At 34.2% G+C, this 20,754-nt stretch overlaps 1 protein-coding gene across 1 annotated transcript in view; it reads left to right on the top strand.

Moving 5' to 3' along the window:
- Window positions 1–20,754, top strand: part of LOC135213154 (uncharacterized) — a 309,126-nt gene that overhangs the window by 121,252 nt on the left and 167,120 nt on the right. Inside the window, 2 exon segments of the mRNA XM_064247098.1 lie at window positions 14,323–14,521; window positions 18,091–18,132. Coding sequence (XP_064103168.1) covers window positions 14,323–14,521; window positions 18,091–18,132 — 241 coding nt within the window.

Here is a 20,754-nt window from a genome sequence, read left to right as displayed (position 1 = left end):
TATTATTATTATTATTATTATTATTATTATTATTATTATTATTATTCCCCAACTCAAAATGCTCTGAAGAGCTCATTTGCAAAATGACCTCCATGAGTTGACCTGTGACATTCAGACCATTTGTATCCTTCGATAATTGTGAGAAGAGGTATTGTTATGGGGTGTATCAGTATATGAAAAGGAAAACACTTTGACTTATTTCTGTAGTGGTGTTCATCTTTTGTAATGTTTATCTTGTCATACTTCAAAAAGGGCCTTCGTCCCTTCTTTCACGTACGCTTGCTTTGTTGCGTAGCCTATTGCTTGCCAAGTTTGCGTGGCCTTTCCCTTGTTCCTTACGTCTCCCAAAATACATTTCCTTGGCCCCCTCCCCCCCACCATTCCCCCAAGCGCTTGGGCTTCATACCCAGAAATTTCAGAATCTACCTACCAATTAAAAGGGGGTACAAACCCCCCCCCCCCCCCCCACCCCCCCCCCGTAAGGCCTAGGACACGACTTAAAATGAAGACCACCTTTTAGGGTGGTAGTGCCGTCAGTGTACCTCATGCGGTGCACTGTAGGCAATCCTTAAGTGCTAACCCTATCATTCATTTCTCTGAACACCGCTTACACCCTTCAAACATGTTTATTCTCAACTTCCCTGTCAGCGCTGAATGACCTCGTAGGTCCCGGCGCTTGGCCTTTGACTTAAGTTTCATAATCCATCCATCTATAATATTAAGACTCTTTTGGACTTGATCAAGTGGATCTTTCTCGGAAAAAAAAAATAAATAAATAAATAAAAGATAAAATAATTCAATTCCATGACTCATTCCTTCAGGCGATACAAGGAATCGTGGTATGCGACTCGCTCTCGTTCCTTCCTGGAATGCATTCCTGGAAATCTGAGGTCATTGTTTTGTCCCGTTTGTTTATTTTTTTCATTTATTTTTTATTAATAATTTTTTTTTTTTTTTTTGCAGAATGAATCAGTCCGAGTCCTTTTAATAATGAAGTCCTGGAACGCGTTTAAAGATTTTTTTGTTTTTGTTTACTCATGATTTGCTTGTCGAAGTTCTGATGTTTACGATTTTGTAGAGATATTTATTTATTTGTTATTTGTTTATTGTTTTTATTTATTTGTTATTTGTTTATTGTGTAAACGTATGCGATTTCCTTGTAGTGTGTAATTCTAGTTTTGTAGATGTAGTTATATATATATATATATTGTTGTTTTATTTATTTACTGTCCTAAGGCACGGGATTTCCTTGTCATAGTGTTGATAGTTTTGTAGATGCATTTATTAGTTTATTTGATTTTTTATTATTTTGTCTATTTATTTATTGTCTTAAGTGCTCATATATTATTATTATTATTATTATTATTATTATTATTATTATTATTATATTATTATTATTATTATTAACGTTATTTTTTTTCCTACCACAGTCCTCCAATTCGACTTGGTGGTATTTATAGTGTGGGGTTCCAGGATTTGTTATTATTATTATTATTATTATTATTATTTTAATATTATTATTAGTTATTATTGATTAATTATTATTATAAATGACAAATTGCTCAATTCTTGCCAACCCTATATGCAGTGGGGCTTGGCGCCTTAGCTTCAGTGAATATACGAATATTAAAGTTAATCTACAGTTAATCCCTCTTTATGTTATTTACACGACCTGAATACAACGAAAACTGCAACAATGCTCGTCAGAGTGAGCGCATGGAAATGTTTACATAATTGTGTATTATATATATTATATATTTATATATATATTATATATATATAATATATTATATATATATATATATAATAAATATTAATATTATATTATAATATATATAATAAAATATATATAAGAGAGAAGAGAGAGAAGAGAGAGAGAGAAGAGAGAGAGAGAGAGAGAGAGAGAGAGAGAGAGAGAGCGCAATAAATCTACGGTATTTTCATCCACGTTTCAGTTCATCGACAGTTGTGTTCGGTTATCAGTGGAAAACTGGAACAATTGTTTTCAGATATGTCATATAAATATAATATATATATATATATATATATATATATATATATATATATATATATATATATATATATATACATTATAGAGTCTTTCGTATCTTATTTTTCATCTTTTTCGTTTTAATGTATTCGTGATTTCTCGAAGGTTAATCATACGTTGATCTTAAACAATTATTTTTTAAATAGGGTGTATTTATAGCTTAATTATACTGGATAGTCCAGTTATTCTGCTACTGCTACTACTGTTAGCTCACTTAGATAATATAGTAATTGCCCAGCTTCTTCCAGTGAGTTGCAAAGCCCTTGAAAGGAGTCCTACAGTCACAGTATCGTTTCCGAAGGATACTGAAATTTCCCCAGATCCTTGACAGGAGATTGGTCGTTTTTGCTTCCCCCAAAAAAGTCCTACAGATACGGTATCCTTTCAGAAAAATATTTAATTATCCCCAGTTCCTTGTCTGTTAGGTCCTTTTTGTCTCTCAAAGTTCTATTAAAAAAAAAAGTCCTACAGTATCCTTCCAGAAGGACGCGGAGTCATTTTTATCCCTTTTCTCGAAAATCCTTAACCCGATCTGATAGGTCCTTCTTTTTCGGGAAGGTCCTTTTTGTCTCGCAAAGTTCTATTAAAAAAAAAAAAAGTCCTACAGCATCCTTCCAGAAGGACGCGGAGTCCTTTTTTTTATCCCTTTTCCCAAAAATCCTTAACCCGATCTGATAGGTCCTTCTTTTTCGGGAAGGCCTGCAGCGGCGTTGCAGGCTGTTCGTCCAGCCTTCTTCAACCCCCCACCACAAAGGATGTCGAGGCACATCCTAGGGGTCCTTCCCTGTCGAAGGACGAGTCCCTGGCCACCCTCTGTTGTTCAGGCGGCAGGTGGAGCCTCTTCTCTCACGCCCAGGTCTACCCGGAGCAGGTAGTGAGTCGTTTGCTTGTGTCTAACTCTTTTTCTCTTTGGGGATCTTCCGTTTGAGACCAACACCTTCCTGCGCCTTGTTGCCATGAGCACCCTTTTGCAAGTAGATGGTATTTTATCCTGGTATCGCTGGGCCTATAGGCCTCTTGGTTTCAGTAGACGCCGCTCTTGATTGAGAGGAAGCCGTAGAGCCATCTGAGTAGTAGTAGTAGCATGTTCACTATAGTAGATTCACATCAAACAGCGCTTCTGATGTCTACGCCAGCCCCTTACAACGCTCTTGATTGGCTGTTGATAAGCCAAATCACAGGGCTGGAAACTGTCAGTCTCTCGAGAGAGTTCACATAGGCAGGAACATACAATCCTGCCTGTGTGAACTCTTATCTCGAGAGAGACTGAGAGTCTCCAGCCCTGTGATTAGCTTATCAACACCCTATCAGGAGCGTCGTAAGGGACTGGCCTAGTCATCAGATGTGCGGTTGATGTGAATCTGCTACAGTAGCCATCTTTCGCCTCTTTTGATAAATAGCTTCAGCTAGAAACTGAAGGGGGCTGTTCCATTCGAACAACTTCAGGCAGACTTAAATGCATTTTTTTCTTTCCTCTGCTTCAATTAAATCTGCATCAAAGTAGCTTAGCGTCTAAAATGAAAGTACTCACGGGACATCAGACTAGTGTAATGTCTTTAATGAAAATGTGTCGTGACGTGACGTGACGTAGTATGTTTTGGTGAGCTATTTATTTTAATTTGTGTTTTCTTATTGTTCTGAGCAGTTCTTCAGGACCGGGTCGAGATTGCCAGAACTGCTGAGATCACCGTCGTAGCGTTTGCAGTGTATTATAGATTCTTTTCACTTTTGGAGGCAATTAAATCCTTCGTTGTACTTTGACTTTCTTTGGTTTCATGTACAGCCCTCCACCACAGGAATGATTTCCGCCCTGGCGGGCCCTTGTGCGTTTTCAAAATAAGTTGCTTCGTATATTTTATAGATTGTCTTTTATAGTGTTTTTTTCGTCAGTATCGTACCTCCTGCAGAATAAGAGTCTCGAGTTTATTTTGTTATACGTAGTAGATAGAGCTTTATACCTTTATAAGTTCATCTGGTACACACACACACACACACACACACACACACTACACACACACACACACCGACTATACGTGAATATTTATTCATTTAAAAATCCTGTTACCGCTATAAAATAAACAAAAAGCTAATTTTTCACTTAAACATTTACATTATATTATAATATATATAACTATATATAATATATATATATATATATATATATAATATATATATATATATATATATATATTGCCTGAAGAGAGAGACAGCTGGTCTCTTAAATATAGTATTTACTTTCTACAGTTTGGCGTTTGTGTGTCTGGGTGTGTGTGTGTGTGTGTGTGTGAGAGAGAGAGAGAGAGAGAGAGAGAGAGAGAGAGAGAGAGAGAGCATTATTTCACTCCATTTGAAACAAACGAGCAACGGCGAGATTTATTGCCATTTGTACCATGATGCAATCGTCTCAGAGAGAGAGAGAGAGAGAGAGAGGGGGGGGGAGATATTGCGTCACTGCGTCAAAAATCGTCGCTTTTGACAGATTTGTCGCAGTTGTGTTCGTTCGTTTTCCTTTGCGCTCCGACCGTGAAATAAATGAGAAGGCTTCAGGTGAAAGTATAAGGTGTCGTCGTCTTTAATTTATTATTATTATTATTATTATTATTATTATTATTATTATTATTATTATTATTATTATTAATAATAAAGCTATTGTATACTTTTTTCTCCATACATGCTCACGTTTTATTATTATTATTATTATTATTATTATTATTATTATTATTATTATTATTAATTATTAAGAAAGGTATGGTATATTTTTTTCTTCATATACTGCTCACATTTTATTATTATTATTATTATTATTAGAAATAGTCTCGAATTAGAGAAGCATATATATAGATATGTATGGGTACATTTTTGGTTAAATATATTTGTACCCATTCATAACTGTAGGTCTGTTTCTCATTATTATTACTAGCTGCGCAAGAGGGTTCATAAAAGAAACCTCAAAGGCCTTAATGAACGCGCCCCCTATCGCTTGCTCTTGATTCGTTTGTAAACGGCAGTGCCAAAAAAAAAAAAAAAAAGTAATAAAAAAAAAAGCCCCCCCCTCGACCGCAACTTCTTTGTGCGTTTCCTTGAAAGAAAATAAAGAGAGCTCTTTTCCTTTTGTGTTTATGCCGAGGTTGCTGAACTATGGATTTGTTTGGGGGGTGGGGGACCGGTTTGAACGACCCCTTTAGCTAATTTTAGTAAAAGCTCACTTCTTCTTCTTTTTTTTTTTGTTTTTGTTTAGTTGGTGCGCTGTTTTGTCATAGAGTGGTTTGCTCTCTCTCTCTCTCCTCTCTCTCTCTCTTTTCTCTCTATATATATATATATATATATATATATATATATATATATATATATATATATATATATACATACTCTCTCTCTCTCTCTCTCTCTCTAATATATATATATATATATATATATATATATATATATATATATATCAGCCGGAAATTGGTGTATACATAAATTGATTTGATTTGTGCACCATAGTATTACCTATAACAGTACTATTTTAAGTTAAGACTCTCTCTCTCTCTCTCATCCTCATCTCTCTCTCATCCTCTCTCTCTCTCTCTCTCTTCCTCTCTCTCTCTCTCATGGCACGGCAACCTAGCGGTGAGAGACTGTATTGGCAACATTCGTGTAATCATCGACAAGACATTTAGGCCAACCATTCTGTAAATAATAATAATAATAATAATAATAATAATCTTACTTCTTCTTCTGTATTATTATTATTATGATAAAGGATGAGCAGGCCGATATTAGAGTGCCAGTATTTAGCAATTTCGCGGATTGCTTGTGCGCTTATCTCGTGGAGTGCTCGAGAGAGAGAGAGAGAGAGAGAGAGAGAGAGAGAGAGAGAGAGAGAGAGAGAGGAAGTAGGTCGTCGTATGTTTATTACTTAAAATGTCAACCAACACATCCATGCGGAACAAAGTAATATTCATTTGGATTTGCAGATAGCTTTGACAAAATTAAAATCCATGGGTGAAAAAGGCAATGAATGTTTTTCAATTTATGTATGATAATTGTTTTAATTCGTGTACGATAATTGGTTTAATTTATTTATGATGATTATTCTGATTCACGTATGATCATTGGTTTGAATTTCGTACGATTATTTGGTTTATAATACGTAAGATTAATGTATTGAATATTTATTTCGTTAACAACCTGAAAAAAGAATAATTCTTGATCAGAAATAATTTGCAAATTTAATTGATATATATATAGTGTCAGAAGAACCTGGTGACTATATATATATATATATATATATATATATATATAATATATATATATATATATATATATATATATATATATTGTAAGTATATTTTCAACTGTAGTCGAGTTCACCAATTTTGTTTCATCGATTATTATTATTATTATTATTATTATTATTATTATTATTATTATTATTGTTATTATTATTATTATTATTATTATTATTATTGTTATTATTATTATTATTATTATTATTATTATTATTATTATTATTATTATTATTATTATTATTGTAGTGTTGCTATTGGTTACTGATTTAGAAAATGTGGTATTGATAATGTGATATTGTTTCTAGATTCTCTGAAGCCGTAGATATTTTGACCTTCGAAGTTAATATATATATATATATATATATATACTATATATATATATATAATGTATGTATATATATATATGGTATATGTATGTAGTATATGTATGTATGTATGTATGTATGTATGTATGTAACTTCGAAGAGAGAGTTTTTGACTGCAATCAACCAATTACCTGTCATTTACATTGCTAATACTAAGAATTACATCCATTGGATAAAATAAATATAATCACGATTTTTTCAAGCTCAATGGAATTTGCCAATTATCAATATATATATATATATATATATATATATATATATGATATATATATATATATATATATATATATATATATAAAGTTTGTTTTGCCAAGAAGTCAAAAAAACTTTATTTATACATAGCATCACGTTTTATATACTTCGTGGATCAAGTTATTATATTAAATTATTCTATAATATATAATATATATATTATATATATTATATATATTATTATATTTTTATTTTATTATATTAATAATTATATATGTACACATTGATAATTGGCAAATTCCATTGAGCTTGAAAAAAATGTGATATATTTATTTTTATCCATGGATGTAATTCTTAGTATTAGCAATGTAAATGACAGGTAATTAGTTAATTGCAGTCAACTCTCTCTTTCTCTCTCTCTCTTGGTTATTAGCGAGCTTTTTATCTTTGGTCTAAAATATCTAATGTAATTTTCTTCAAAGAGAAGAAAGTTATTTATTTCATTAAATATCTGGAAAGTATTGATTTATTTTTAAATTAAATGGAACTATTTGTACTTCATATGTTATATATATTGTATGTATAATATATATAATGTATATATATACGTTTATAGTATATATATATATATATATATATATATATATATATATATAATATATATATATATACGTATTTATGTGTAATGATTAGTGTGAAATATGCATGGTAGGATGGAAAGTATACATCATTTGCCGCATTAATATTTTTCTAAAGCCTTACGGTAGCTCGGTCTCACGTAGGCCCACATTCGACGTTCTGTTTTTTTGTTTTTTTTCATAGAAGCTCAGCTGTCTCATTCGTAATGCTGCTGCTTCTCCTTTTTCTTTTCTTCCTCCTCCTCCTCTTCCTCTTCTTCTTCTTCTAGCATTTTCGTAGACGCTACTTCCAAATCCGGAAGGCCGCTGGACGCGTTCATATTTCATCAGCGAGAGAGATCGATAATATTCCACGCACGCCGAGTTTGGTGGCAAGTCTGTGATATTTAAACCTCTTTCTTGTTTCTACGTGATGGGTTGCCTATTACATCTTAAAAGTTCTTTTTCGTTAACGTAAATGTAATCTAATTCAAACAGTTTAATTTCAAATTAGCAATAAACGTTAATTATATATTCAGAACCCGTATAATTCTGTGTCCTTCACTCACACGTGTCATTTCATCCGGTTGAGCTGTGACGAAATCGTGACGTCACTCACCAAAATATGTGGTTGATGCGTCAACGGAATTCCATTCAGCGAAAAAGCGTCTGTGGATATTGCTGTGTATTCATATAGGCATGTTTGTGTTTTTGAGATACTGATATGTATTTGTATATACATATTTGTATGCGTTTGAATGTGAGTTAGTGTTTGTGTGTAGGCGCTAGCGCCTGCGCAGTGGTAAAGAAGCTATGAACGGGTAGCCTTGAAGTGTGGATGCGTTCTCTCTATCGTTTCTGGATTTGTTTTATTTCAAAGGGGAATCTGTATCTTCTGCCTAATTACGTACTCTTATCAGTTATTCAAGCGATTTATTTAGGCATCGTCTTATCGCCGACCTTCGTAATTGTTTATAGTTTTCAGAAGAGTTGTTTTAGCGTGTAACAACGTTTTAGTCTATAGCAAGCTAGGTTATTTATTTGTTATTAATTAATATATAATAATTCTTGGTGGATAGTTGGTTGGGGACAGCATACTGCCAATATTTAAATAACCAGCTAGTATTTGGTGGCAAAATTCGACACTGTGGTTGCTGAGTTAGTCTTAAAAATATATGACAAAAATCGTATGAGAATATTTGTATAGTTATAAATGTTAAACGGGTGAGATTGTTTTGATTACAAAGTGGAATTCATGCTTACTGAGTATCAATTATCGACGGCAAACTGACAGCACACGTGTCAATATCTGGCAGAATTCTTTAAGACTCACTCTCATGTCTGGTAGGCCTAATCAAGACAGGAGCCTGAACTTAATTTTACGGGCATTATATAAATGATAAGTGTCTTGTAGGCCTATTGAAGACCAGAACTCTGCGAACAATATAATAACGTAAGTATTCACTACCACACATAAAATTATGGCAACAAGATTCTGAGACATTCAAGAGAACTTAATTGCTGCTTATATGTAACGTGGAGCATGAGGAGATGAGAGCTTATCGGCCTAATAATGCTACCTTTGCTCCAGCTTTGGTCTAGTCGTAAAGTTCTGTCGCCCGATCGATTGCTATTTCAGATGACGAGCGAGGGTCATTGACTTGAGTATGTGACAGTTTGTCACGTATTATAGTTAAATACTTCTGTTTTGCATTATACTTATATATGCCAAGTTTATCCTTTAATTGCTGAATCAGCTATGAGTCTCGTACATGAAACTTAGTTTTTCAATAAAGAAATCTTATTAGTACTAATACGTCTACATACGACACCACATTCCTCACACCCTTTCTGAAAACATGAGAAGTAAACGCACTTAAGATTCTCTCTCTCTCTCTCTCTCTCTCTCTCTCTCTCTCTCTCTCTCTCTCTCTCTCTCTCTCTCTCTCTCTCTCAGAGCCGGAGGCTGGCATAAAACTTCGTTTTGGGATGAAGCTAATTTTTTTTTAGATAGGAGTGAGGAACTCTCTAGTAACCGAGGACTATAGTAAACATTTTAAAGGACAAAAACATGCCAGTAACCAGTCAATGTCTATGTATGTGTGTGTGTGTATATATATATATATATATATATATATATATATATATATATATATATAAAGGTTTTTTTGCCACGAAGGAAAAAAATGAAAAAGCGAGTTAGCCGAGTACTTTCGGTCCTATTCGGACGCTTTACTGAGTATGCCTCAGTAAAGGGTCTGAATAGGACCGAAAGTACTCGGCTAACTCGCTTTTTCATTTTTTTTCCTTCGTGGCAAAAAAACCTTTATTTATACATAGCATCACGTTTTATATACTTCGTGATCAAGTTATTCATATATATATATATATACAGGCGGCCCTCGGTTAGCGGCAGGGGTTCCGTTCCTGGCCACCGACGCCAAGCGATTTTCGACGTTGAGCGATTTAAAAGCCTACGGCCGTCGCACACCTTTCGAAACTCTAGACCAGTCAAAAGCGCCGAATCCCACAACGCGCAGCGCAATAACGTAAAAAATATATTTATGCAGTATAGTACTATAGAATTTACTGTACAGTACATGTGGGTGTCTAGAGTATGTAAAGATATAATAAAGTTTATACAGTGTACAGGTAGCTGTAGTGTTCAGGTTATGATCATTAGTCTTATGATAGTCCGATTTTATGAGAGATCAAATTACAATGGCCTAACTTTATCCATCTTCTAGTTACATAAGTTCAATATCAGGAAAAGAGAATGATGAAAGTGTGGTTTTAACGTTATACTCGTTGCGTGAACGTGTACAGCCATGAACAACCGAACGAGAAACTTTTTTTTTTTTTTTTTCTAGGTACAACCGAACTGGATAACATCTGTTTGGCTTGTATTTCGATCATTGTACTACAGTGCAACATTGCTGTATTTGTTATAAATGGCGTTAAGTATAGAATAGAACTGAGATATCTTAATGTAATAACTTTATTCGCTATAGATCAGAGATCAATATAGATTAAAGATCAACCCGGAAATATACCGTTAAATTTAAACCTAGTTATAACTAAGCTGAGAAAAACTGTTCAAGCTGCTAATGACTATTATCGTACATCGGCAACAAGGATAAAACTGCAGTAAACGTCTGCCATCACACACAACTGTAGATAAAATTGGGATAAAATCATTTTAATCAAAACTACTGTGCTTGAAAGAACACATTTTACTGTTGGTTTCACGCCGATATAAGATAACATAAAGTTCGTATTACGATGATATAAAGGATTATTGCGAACGGAATCACGTAATTTTTTACGCAATCTGTTAACGAAAAAAATAGTAGTTCACATTCACAATGAGACATATTCAATAAATATTTCCACCTAAAAACACGCTGTATAAGGAAAAATAACTTTGTCTCATATAAGTCAAGTATATAGATATTCGTTTATGCTAACGAGAAGCAAGAGCATTCGCTCAGAATTGCGTTATGGTGAAACAAACTCGTATTCATCAGCTGATTTCAAACCACAACATTGGCCGCTCCGCGGAATACGGGCTTAAGTTTGCCGTAGTATTTTAAAATACTATAATATGAGAATACATACAATATTCTTGGATACAGTGAAATAATGTATAACTTTTTAAAGGATTTATGGAAAAGATGCATAATTAATAAAATAACACAATGCATTTTTCGGAACTGGCGGACAAGAACGAACATGAAAAACCATCCCCTGACAACGTGGAGCGTAGTTACAAAGGCTCCTTTAATTTGTATCTTATTTCTGTACAAAAATGAAAATACCTTTACGTAATATATTTTCATACACATTTTAAACATAAAAGCATAAACATTTGAAAAATCGACACATCGATCGCTAAATTTGCACTCTTTTTATCTCGATATTTTCGGAAGAGCGGCAGACGGCGGCATACAAGAACGAACTTGAAAAAAAAACAACGTAGTTGATAACTTGAAGGAGTTTCAAAAGCTGCCTGTTTATTATATTTCTGCACAGAAATAAAAATACCCTATTCGTATACATTTTCATACACATTTTAAACATAAAAGCATAAACATTTATAAAATCGACACATCGATCGCCGATTTGCACTTTTTTTAAATCTATATTTTCGGAAGAGTGGCAGGCGGCGGCTTACAAGAAAGAACATGAAAAAATATCGTATTTGATAACGTGAAGGGCAGTTTCAAAGCTGCCTTTGTATCATATTTCTGTACAGAAATAAAAATGCCTTTCACGTAATACATTTTCATACACATTTTAAACAAAGCATGAACATTTATGAATCGACACATCCACAGCTAAATTTGCACTTATGTAACTCGATATTTTCGGCTTAGAACAGCGTCAGAGGCATATATTTTACCCTAATACCTACGTAATAACTCTCCATAAAATTTGTTAATATAATTTGCATAACCTTTATGGTCTGAACGGCATTTCTACAAATGTATGGACTCGTTAGACAACGGCGCTAGCGGCGCTGTTAACTGAAATTTGTGCCGTAAAGATACCTTTAAAATGCCTTATTTTTTTAATGAATATTTTTGACGACCGCCGTAAAACCGATTCGCCGTTGAGTGATTGCGCCGTTAACCGCGGGCCGCCTGTATTATATATATATTATATATATATATATATATATATATATATATATATATGACTGGTAAAAGTGTTCTGTAACAACAGAATTCCATCTAATAAAAGGAGCCATAAAAAACACCCCAAAATGTAGAGAGAAAAAAGTTTAACTATATTTCAGAGACTGCTGTCCTCCCTCCTCTTTCAGGCTATATGAATGAGAAAAGTTTACAGAAAAGGTGGTATTTATACCAAGAGATTCGTCCACAAGTAAGCCAATTTAGGTCACCCCCGCTGATAATCTTCCTTTAATCTTCTTAAGCGTTGGTTGAATGAACACTGCGTCGACGATGTCGGATGTCCAATTCCCTTTTGAGATGTTCATTACCTGCTTCTCTTTTATTAAGGCCGATTCCATCATTTGACTCTTGTACCGGCAGTTGCTGCTATAAATTACACGTGACATATTCCAGTTTATTCTATGGTTATGTTTCATTTATATGATTGAAAATAGCCGAGTTCTGTTGTCCATACCTAACTGACCGTTTGTGTTGTATTAATCTCTGGGGAAGTGATTTACCTGTAAATCCGATGTAAGATTGGTCACAGTCCTGGCATGGGATCTCATATACCCCAGAGTCTTTGGGCGATGTCTTTTGTTGGACGTTAATCAGGGATTTGGCTAAGGTATTTGGGTAGGTAAATGCAAAAGGGTTGGATTTCCCAAGGGTGTGAGTTACTCTCTTAATCGTCTCCAGGTGGGGAATTAAGAGAGTAACTCACACCCTTGGGAAATCCAACCCTTTTGCATTTACCTACCCAAATACCTTAGCCAAATCCCTGATACAGAACTCGGCTATTTTCAATCATATAAATGAACATAACCATAGAATAAACTGGAATATGTCACGTGTAATTTATAGCAGCAAAACTGCCGGTACAAGAGTCAAATGATGGAATCGGCCCTTAATTAAAAGAAAGGAAGCAAGCGGTACATAGAACATCTCAAAAAGGGAATTGGACATCCGACATCGTCGACGCAGTGTTCATTCAACCAACGCTTAAGAAGATTAAAGGAAGATTATCAGCGGGGGTGACCTAAATTGGCTTACTTGTGGACGAATCTCTTGGTATAAATACCACCTTTTCTGTAAACTTTTCTCATTCATATACCTGAAGAGAGAGACAGCAGTCTCTGAAATATAGTACTTTTCTCTCTAAATTTTGGTGTTTTTATGGGCTCCTTTTATTAGATATATCTATATATATATATATATATATATATATATATATATATATATATATACACACACACATATATACACACACACACACATAATATATATATACATAATATATATATATATATACATACTATATATATATATGAATGAATCTTGCACAAGAAATTCACAACATTAGCCATTTAATATATTGGTAAAGTGTAAATTGAACTCCGTTACACACACACACACACACACACCACCAGTCCTTAATGCACTCATACACTTCATGGGTGCCAGAGCCTTTGTTTTTTGTACCTCCTAGATTCCATCTGTCCAGCACTTGACAAATCATCCTCTCCCCCTTGCTCACAACATTTTAAATTATATATTTTTCATTAACCATACTTCTCATTCTCCATTCATACCAGTTCCCTGAACAATCCATGGTATATCAAGGTATTTTATGCCCATGGAATTTTTGTATGCCTGGTCAGTCATTCAGTCATACATTCACTGTACCTCATCATTTGTTTAATTCTTAAATTTTTTTTTTTTGCTTAGTTTTCATTAATTTCTAGTAGAAAATTTATGAATTTTAGTGTGTTGTGTTAATTTTATCATTGTTTATTTGATACTGTTTCACTTTTATTTTTCAAAATAAACTGTAGGGCTCCATATAGTTTTTTTTTTTTTTTTTAGTTATTTAATAATAATTTTTAGGTGTTTTTCTCCTTTGTTTATGCTTGATTTATTTACATGTTTATATGTTATGCCTTTCCTTGTCTATCTTTTTCTAGCTAAAAGCTGTAGCAACACGAGGACAGTTGCTGAAAATCTGGAAAAACTTTTTGATCAGTTTGATTGAAATTTTTCCTGGTTTTTAATGCTGCACTGAAGTGGTAATGCTTTGGAACCTTATGTACGATAAGACATCTTTTTTGGCCGTGGAAATTCCATAGTTAAAGTGAATATTTCTTACAGGAAACTGCGGGTGTTGGGTCCTCCGGCAAAGCCCAAGATGGTTCTTCAGACTTGTCTCATGACATTGGGTATGGGGTATCGTCTGGAATCGACGGTGGCGATGGTTCGGCGCAGTCCAGCGGCGTACGCCCTCGCTCGGGCACCTGGAGTGTTGCCAATTCGCGGAGGGTCAAGATCAAAGCTGAAAAGGAGGAAGAAGGTAAAGGTTTTAAGATTCATTTTTACAGTCTCTTTCATCACCTTTTGGTTTTGTTGATCTTACCAAGTTTAGGCTTGGAATTTCTAGCATGACCTGAAGTAAATATTAGAAATATTAGCTCTCGTGGGGTGAATGCATTTCCAGTGGATAGGTGTGACAAGACCAGGGACAGAACCCCGGGCTAGGTTAGGTAAGGTGAAGTGGTAACAAGGTTAGGTTAAATTAGGCAAGGAAAAGTTAGGTTAGGCAATGGCTGCTGTCCCTCCCGTGTGCGGTACATACTTCCATTATATCCCTGGAAATGCAACACCCCCAGTTTCAATTCCTGGATCTTCATTTATTCCTGCATGACATCTGAAGGAAACCAAACTGAACAGAGAGAGTATTTCTTACTACACTGGCTACTGTTATTTTATTTTTTGTGAAAAAGTTGAAAGGTGCACATGTACATTTACTGTATTGTATATGTGTGTTAATATGTATGCATGTATTAATTGGGTGTGTGTGTGTGCATGTTCCATTCAGAGAGTGGTGTAGTTTATGGCATATGATACATTTTCCAAGCCTAAAACATTTTGAAAATTTACAGTTTTGAACATTGGTTTACCTTGGTCTGGTTTTTCAATAGAAGATAAAATGATGCAACATCTATTTTGTGTACTGTATCCAGTATGTACTGAAGGTATGCGTATGCATGAATTATACAATAAGATTATCCTGCAGAAGGCACTAACCTTTGCAGTCTACAGAAGTTTTACGTATTACAAAATTAAAATTATGGAACTGAAATCCCTCACTATGTGTTTGTCATGGTTTCTGATTGAATTGTGCTGAGTATAATTTCCGAATTGTTGGTGGATGAATAGCTAAAGGAATTTTTGTATGTTATCAGTTGCTTTGTTGTGTAACAAGTTTTTTTTATACATTACACACATTTTTCCGTATACGTAGTATGGATAGACAGATACGTGAAATTGTGCTGTGTAAATGTAACCCAGGTTTTAGAGAATTTTGTCAGAATATTGTGTAGAGAATTGTATGTTAATATTGATGGTCATAAGTGTCATTTTTGGTGTTAATGTGCATTGCTTTAAGTGGTGTTTTGTTGACAATTCTTCTGTGATGTTATTTATAGTATTTTGAAATATTTATCTCAATTGTGTAGATGTATAAAATCTTTATCAAATCTAAACTGTATTTCATAATGACAAATTTAGCCTGTGATAGGTGGACATAGACTGCATTAATCTTGTATGAGAATTAACTTGCTAAGACTGCAGTGGGTTCTCCTAAAAATTTAGTTTTTCTGCCATTAAAGTTCCTATGACGATGTGCATTGTTACCAGTAAATTTTCTATTTCACTGCTTTAAAACATCATGAAGAAATTAATCATAACCAAGCAGGTGCAGGTTTCAGACACGTTCCCAGTAAATCTCAAAACAGCTTTTTAAAATTGTTCATAGCAGAACAAAATGGGTACAAGACAAATGGTTTCTAGCCCACCTTCACTTATAGAGTTTTTTATCAGTTGTCATTCAGTGGTTGATCATTATTAGTATTAGATTTGCTGCTGATAGTTTAATACTTTGAGAGCTGTAAAGTAAAGCAAATACGTATTGTGTTTAATGTCCTTACCTTAGGATTATAAATTGAATGATTCATACTTTATTGAGTTAGTTACACATATTGCTGTGAATTTGTTATATTTTGGATGTTTTAATCCTTTTGTGTTATTTCTCTGTAAGGAAAAAATTTTCTAAATCATAATCATATTACAGTACTACAAGATAAAATATTTAGGTATTAGGAGAGAGGGAGAGCCTCTTATCTAGGAAGAATTTAGGGAGTAAGGGTAGGTTAGGGAAGGAGGAGGAGGTTGAGGAACATGGGACTCTGCTTAACGACTGCTGGCCTAGGTCAAGCAGATCTCATGATCCTAATCCGTAGGTCAAAGATCATATATTGTATCTGAGGAGGCAGTTACTAGAATGTTTGCAATAAAGCTTGCTTTTTTTCCATGTATTCCAACTAATAACAGGGCTGAGCTCTGCTACTGGATAATTGGGGTTAGGAAGACAAAGAAAAATAATTTAGACTAGTAAAGGTGCTATTGAGGATGTTATAGAACAAGAGTGGGCAGAGTAAAGGAGTAATGATAGCAAATACAAAAGTGGAGTTGAAATAAGTGCAGTAGTATTTTAGGCTAACAAAAAGAACAAAAAATATGAGTCAAGATGAGTATTATTAGATATTGTCTAGCAGGATGCTGAACATTTATGTAAATAGCCTGTAACTACTACGTCTTGACAAGGGCATATAAGCAAGGAATGAAAAATTTATTGTCAGTTGTTAATTGAAACATAAGGGAGATGAAACAGAATGTGGACAATGTTGATCGTAGTCCAGGTGTGTGATTTGGCTCCATCCATTGTAGCTCAGCTGATTTGCTCCCAAACCAGAAATGTATACAGCAGTGACTGCTACTTTATTAATCTTGTTTTTAGTCATCACAATCCTCAGTAACATGAGGAGGACAGTTAGGAAGATGTAAAAATTAGAAATTGATATAGGTTAAGTATTTAATGGCAGTTTTCAAGATTGAAAAGTATATGTCACGCATGGTTATCCATGTTGTTTGGTCCTTTCCTTCTCTCTAGGCTGGAAAATTACATAATCTTAGCTATTTACACATTCTGTTAGCAGGGAAAGACTATTGATTAGTTTTTATGATGAATAAAACTAAGGAAAGCGTTGGAAATTTGACTCTGTACTGAATTGTATCAAAATGGTAAGGGTCTACATGTTAGGGTAACACCTGCTACAATATTTTTAGAAATATTGATAAGTAACAGTTGTTAGTAATGTAAATTTTTTTGGCAATCTTTCTATCTTATTAGGACATAAGAATAGGTATTTTTTCAAAGTAGAAATCTCATATAGAAAATTAGTGGACTCATTTTCAAGTGGTTTTAATTCTGCCGATGGTGTATACTAAAGTAAACCCACAAAGGTCTGGAAGAGTCTGTAGGAAGTTATCTGTATGAAAGAAAGCTATTTACAAAATTAAATGATATTCTACCTTATGGCTTATTAGCATAGGTTATAATAATGTGACAAAATGCTATTTCTCAAGATTACTATTATCAAATTGAAGTAAAGATTATATTAAAGTTATATCATCTTTAGGAAAATTGTCATGAAAAAGGTCATGAGTTTACACATCATCTGAATGAAGTAAACAGCTTGTTTGGGGGTAAAACCAACTGAAGCATTCTTTCATGAGGAATAACTTCATGCTAACCTTCAATTAATAAGCACCAAGCGAGCACCATATGTGAAGCACGTATGCCTCATGGACATAATTAGCTAATTAGCAAGTGGCTGAAACCTGGATTATTGAATGAAATATTGTATATATAAACTCTTGCAGTAGATTTCGATTCAAATGTTTTTACATGAGAGAGAGTTATACGTTTAATGTCTTCAGTCGCCCCTACTAAGGGACCCATATTTTCTTATTGAATACTATCGAATATAAAATGACTCTCCTCGTCCTTACCCCCTCAAGCCATCCTTCTGGATCAGATCCCATCCCCCCCGCAAGAGACAGGTAAGGCATGGACACCAGTGATTAATAATTAGCCCATATTGTTGTGATGACCTTCGTAATATACCCTTTGCATGACCACGTAAACAAGAACGAATTAAGTTGGGTAAATGGATTTCAGAAATTTACTGTAGGTCTAGGAGCGTATTTTTCAGGTTGATAAGTTGGTGGAAAGTGTTCAACTGCAAATATAATATGATTAACAGGATTTTTAACTGTCAGTACCAGTAGGGAAATTATATAAGAAGCGTTAATTTTCAGATTTATGGTTGTCCTGGTAAATTAACAGTTGTAGCACTTGATCAGCCACCCTCAAGAAGGAGAATTCAAGTCTAGAGATTGGTTTTTCTCAGCAGAGAGTAAAGTGGGCCCATTCTCCTCATTACTTACAGAGGTTTTTGACAGTTTTCATTTGCTAAGTTCAGAGTTAAGTTTCTTATCAGACATTTGTGCACTTCATACAATATATTGTGTATAAATACTGTACGTATGTTTGTGTGTGTGTGTGCAGATAGTGTATGTTTATGTAAAGCAATGTAGAGCTTACAAAAGCATATAAAGTATAACAGTGAAAATATTAAGTAGATGCAAGGAAGCACCAAGCTATTCTTGTCAACCATGACACAGTTCCTGTGTTTTTTGTTCTTTATATCGTGTGTTCTTACCCACACACGTCACTTAAGTGTACCAACATTTACCTGGTCTGTATTTGAGTATCAGGTCAAGTTGAGTATGTCAGGGTCATATTTGTTTCATAAAGTGTCAGTCAACGTTTGTTTTTCTCAGTTATATCATTCAGATCAGGAATCCAAGTTGATGTTCTTCACATGTATTATTTAGCTTGACAGTACTGTATTATCACACGAGTTTATTAGTTATCAGATATGAATTTTGATATTTGTTCCTTACCAGAAATGTACCTTGTATCTTTTCTTCAATGAAGAAAAGATACAATGGTATTTTGTATTTTTTTTATCTTGTATATTTATGTTCATATTAATTATAATCTATCGTACCTTTGCTTATGCCGAAATGCCCTGTTAGGGTTGATAGAGCAAGTGAGGAATAGCTGCTTAAAATGAGTAGGACAGTCGGAAGGGAGAAGGAAAAAGCCCTTGCAAGGAATCACTTCTTTTGCTGCCCGACATTCTCTTGAATTAGCTCAGGATCTTTATGGGCAGACATGTGCACTGAGTACACTTCACTGAATCTGTAGTATTTATTTTTCATTGTTTTTCTATGTGTTTTGTAACATTCTAGACATCCAAATGATGTGGACTAGCATAGTTTGGTCTTATGTGTGCGTGTGTACGTATATAAATGCACTCTTGATGCCTTGAGGGCATACCAGAGTTTATGTAACCAAAATAGGTTACGTATAGTTTATTTGTTTGTTGCAAATCAGTCATTTTCATTTCATGGCCTCACAGTTCCTTATGGTTTTGTTGGAGTGTAAGCTATTTATGGAATCTAAAACAGCAGCACCTCAGCTTATCAAATGATTCAGAGGTCATGCCTTCTAAAATGATTAAAGTTCCTTTAGTTTAAGGAACATGCAATATTCACTGTCAGGGACACAACCCCAGCTCATGGATATAGTCACCTCTAGCCAAGTCAACATGAAGTTGGTCAGACTAAATCTCCAAGGACATAGCCATGCTAGACCTCATTCATTGGACCCCAGAAACATTAGATCATCAATATGACTGAAATTACTGAGATACAGTATTAAGCCTGTGAGCTACTGAGATTTGGCTGGCATTTTGCTGTCTGGAGCTTGTCATCTCACGAGTGTTTTACCTCTTCTTTTGATCTTCCTTTTTTATTATTATTTTTTTTTTCCTCCTCTGGTTGTTGCTCTTTTCTGTAGGAATTATTTTGACAGTGCTCTTCTGAGCCAAAGAAACAAATACCTCTTTGTGTACCAAGTGGGTTCATAACACTTTGGTTACGTCTTATATTTACTCTAAAAATCTCATATTTACACTAAAGATGAACAATCGATGATCATTTCTTCCCCTCTGCTGGTATAAATTAAGAAATTTACTGCCTGCTTCTTTTTTTCTGAGCTTGGAACCTTTCTGCTCCACTAGTGGCAGGTCTACTGCTTCCTTTGGTTGTATTTGTGCCCAGCCTAGATTTGGTTGAAAGTTTCATAGACCTTCGACTGATAAAAAGAAAAACCTCTGTTGTTCATTTCAAGCAGGTAATCATGGCTCTTTTTGTGTGCCCCAACAAGCATTTATGTATGAGTAAATGTAAAGTGGTTTGTATTGAAAGAAACAAAACAGAATTTTTTATTCCATTTATGATAATTTTGCATTTATACTGTTGCTATTTAATTTTTTTACAGCACAAAAGTAGTAATTATACAAGAGAAACCACCTTTTATTGTTTTTGAAAAAATATTTGTAAACTTGGGCTCTCGGAACTTGATGATGAGTTAGAAGGAAGTGAAATTCTTAGGTTTATATTATCCAGTCAGTTTTCTTTCACAAATTTATGAAAATCTTGTTATTAAAAGTGTGAGCAATAAATAATGATGTGGTTCTGTTAGGAAAGTGTATGTTTCGTTTTGTTTTCCTAATGTAATATGTATACATACAGTCCTTGTAAACAGCTTTA

This window comes from Macrobrachium nipponense, chromosome 42 (genome assembly GCF_015104395.2).
Source record: "Macrobrachium nipponense isolate FS-2020 chromosome 42, ASM1510439v2, whole genome shotgun sequence".
NCBI lineage: Eukaryota > Metazoa > Arthropoda > Malacostraca > Decapoda > Palaemonidae > Macrobrachium > Macrobrachium nipponense.
Note: the sequence above shows the minus strand (reverse complement) of the source record. Positions and strands in the feature narration are given on the sequence as shown.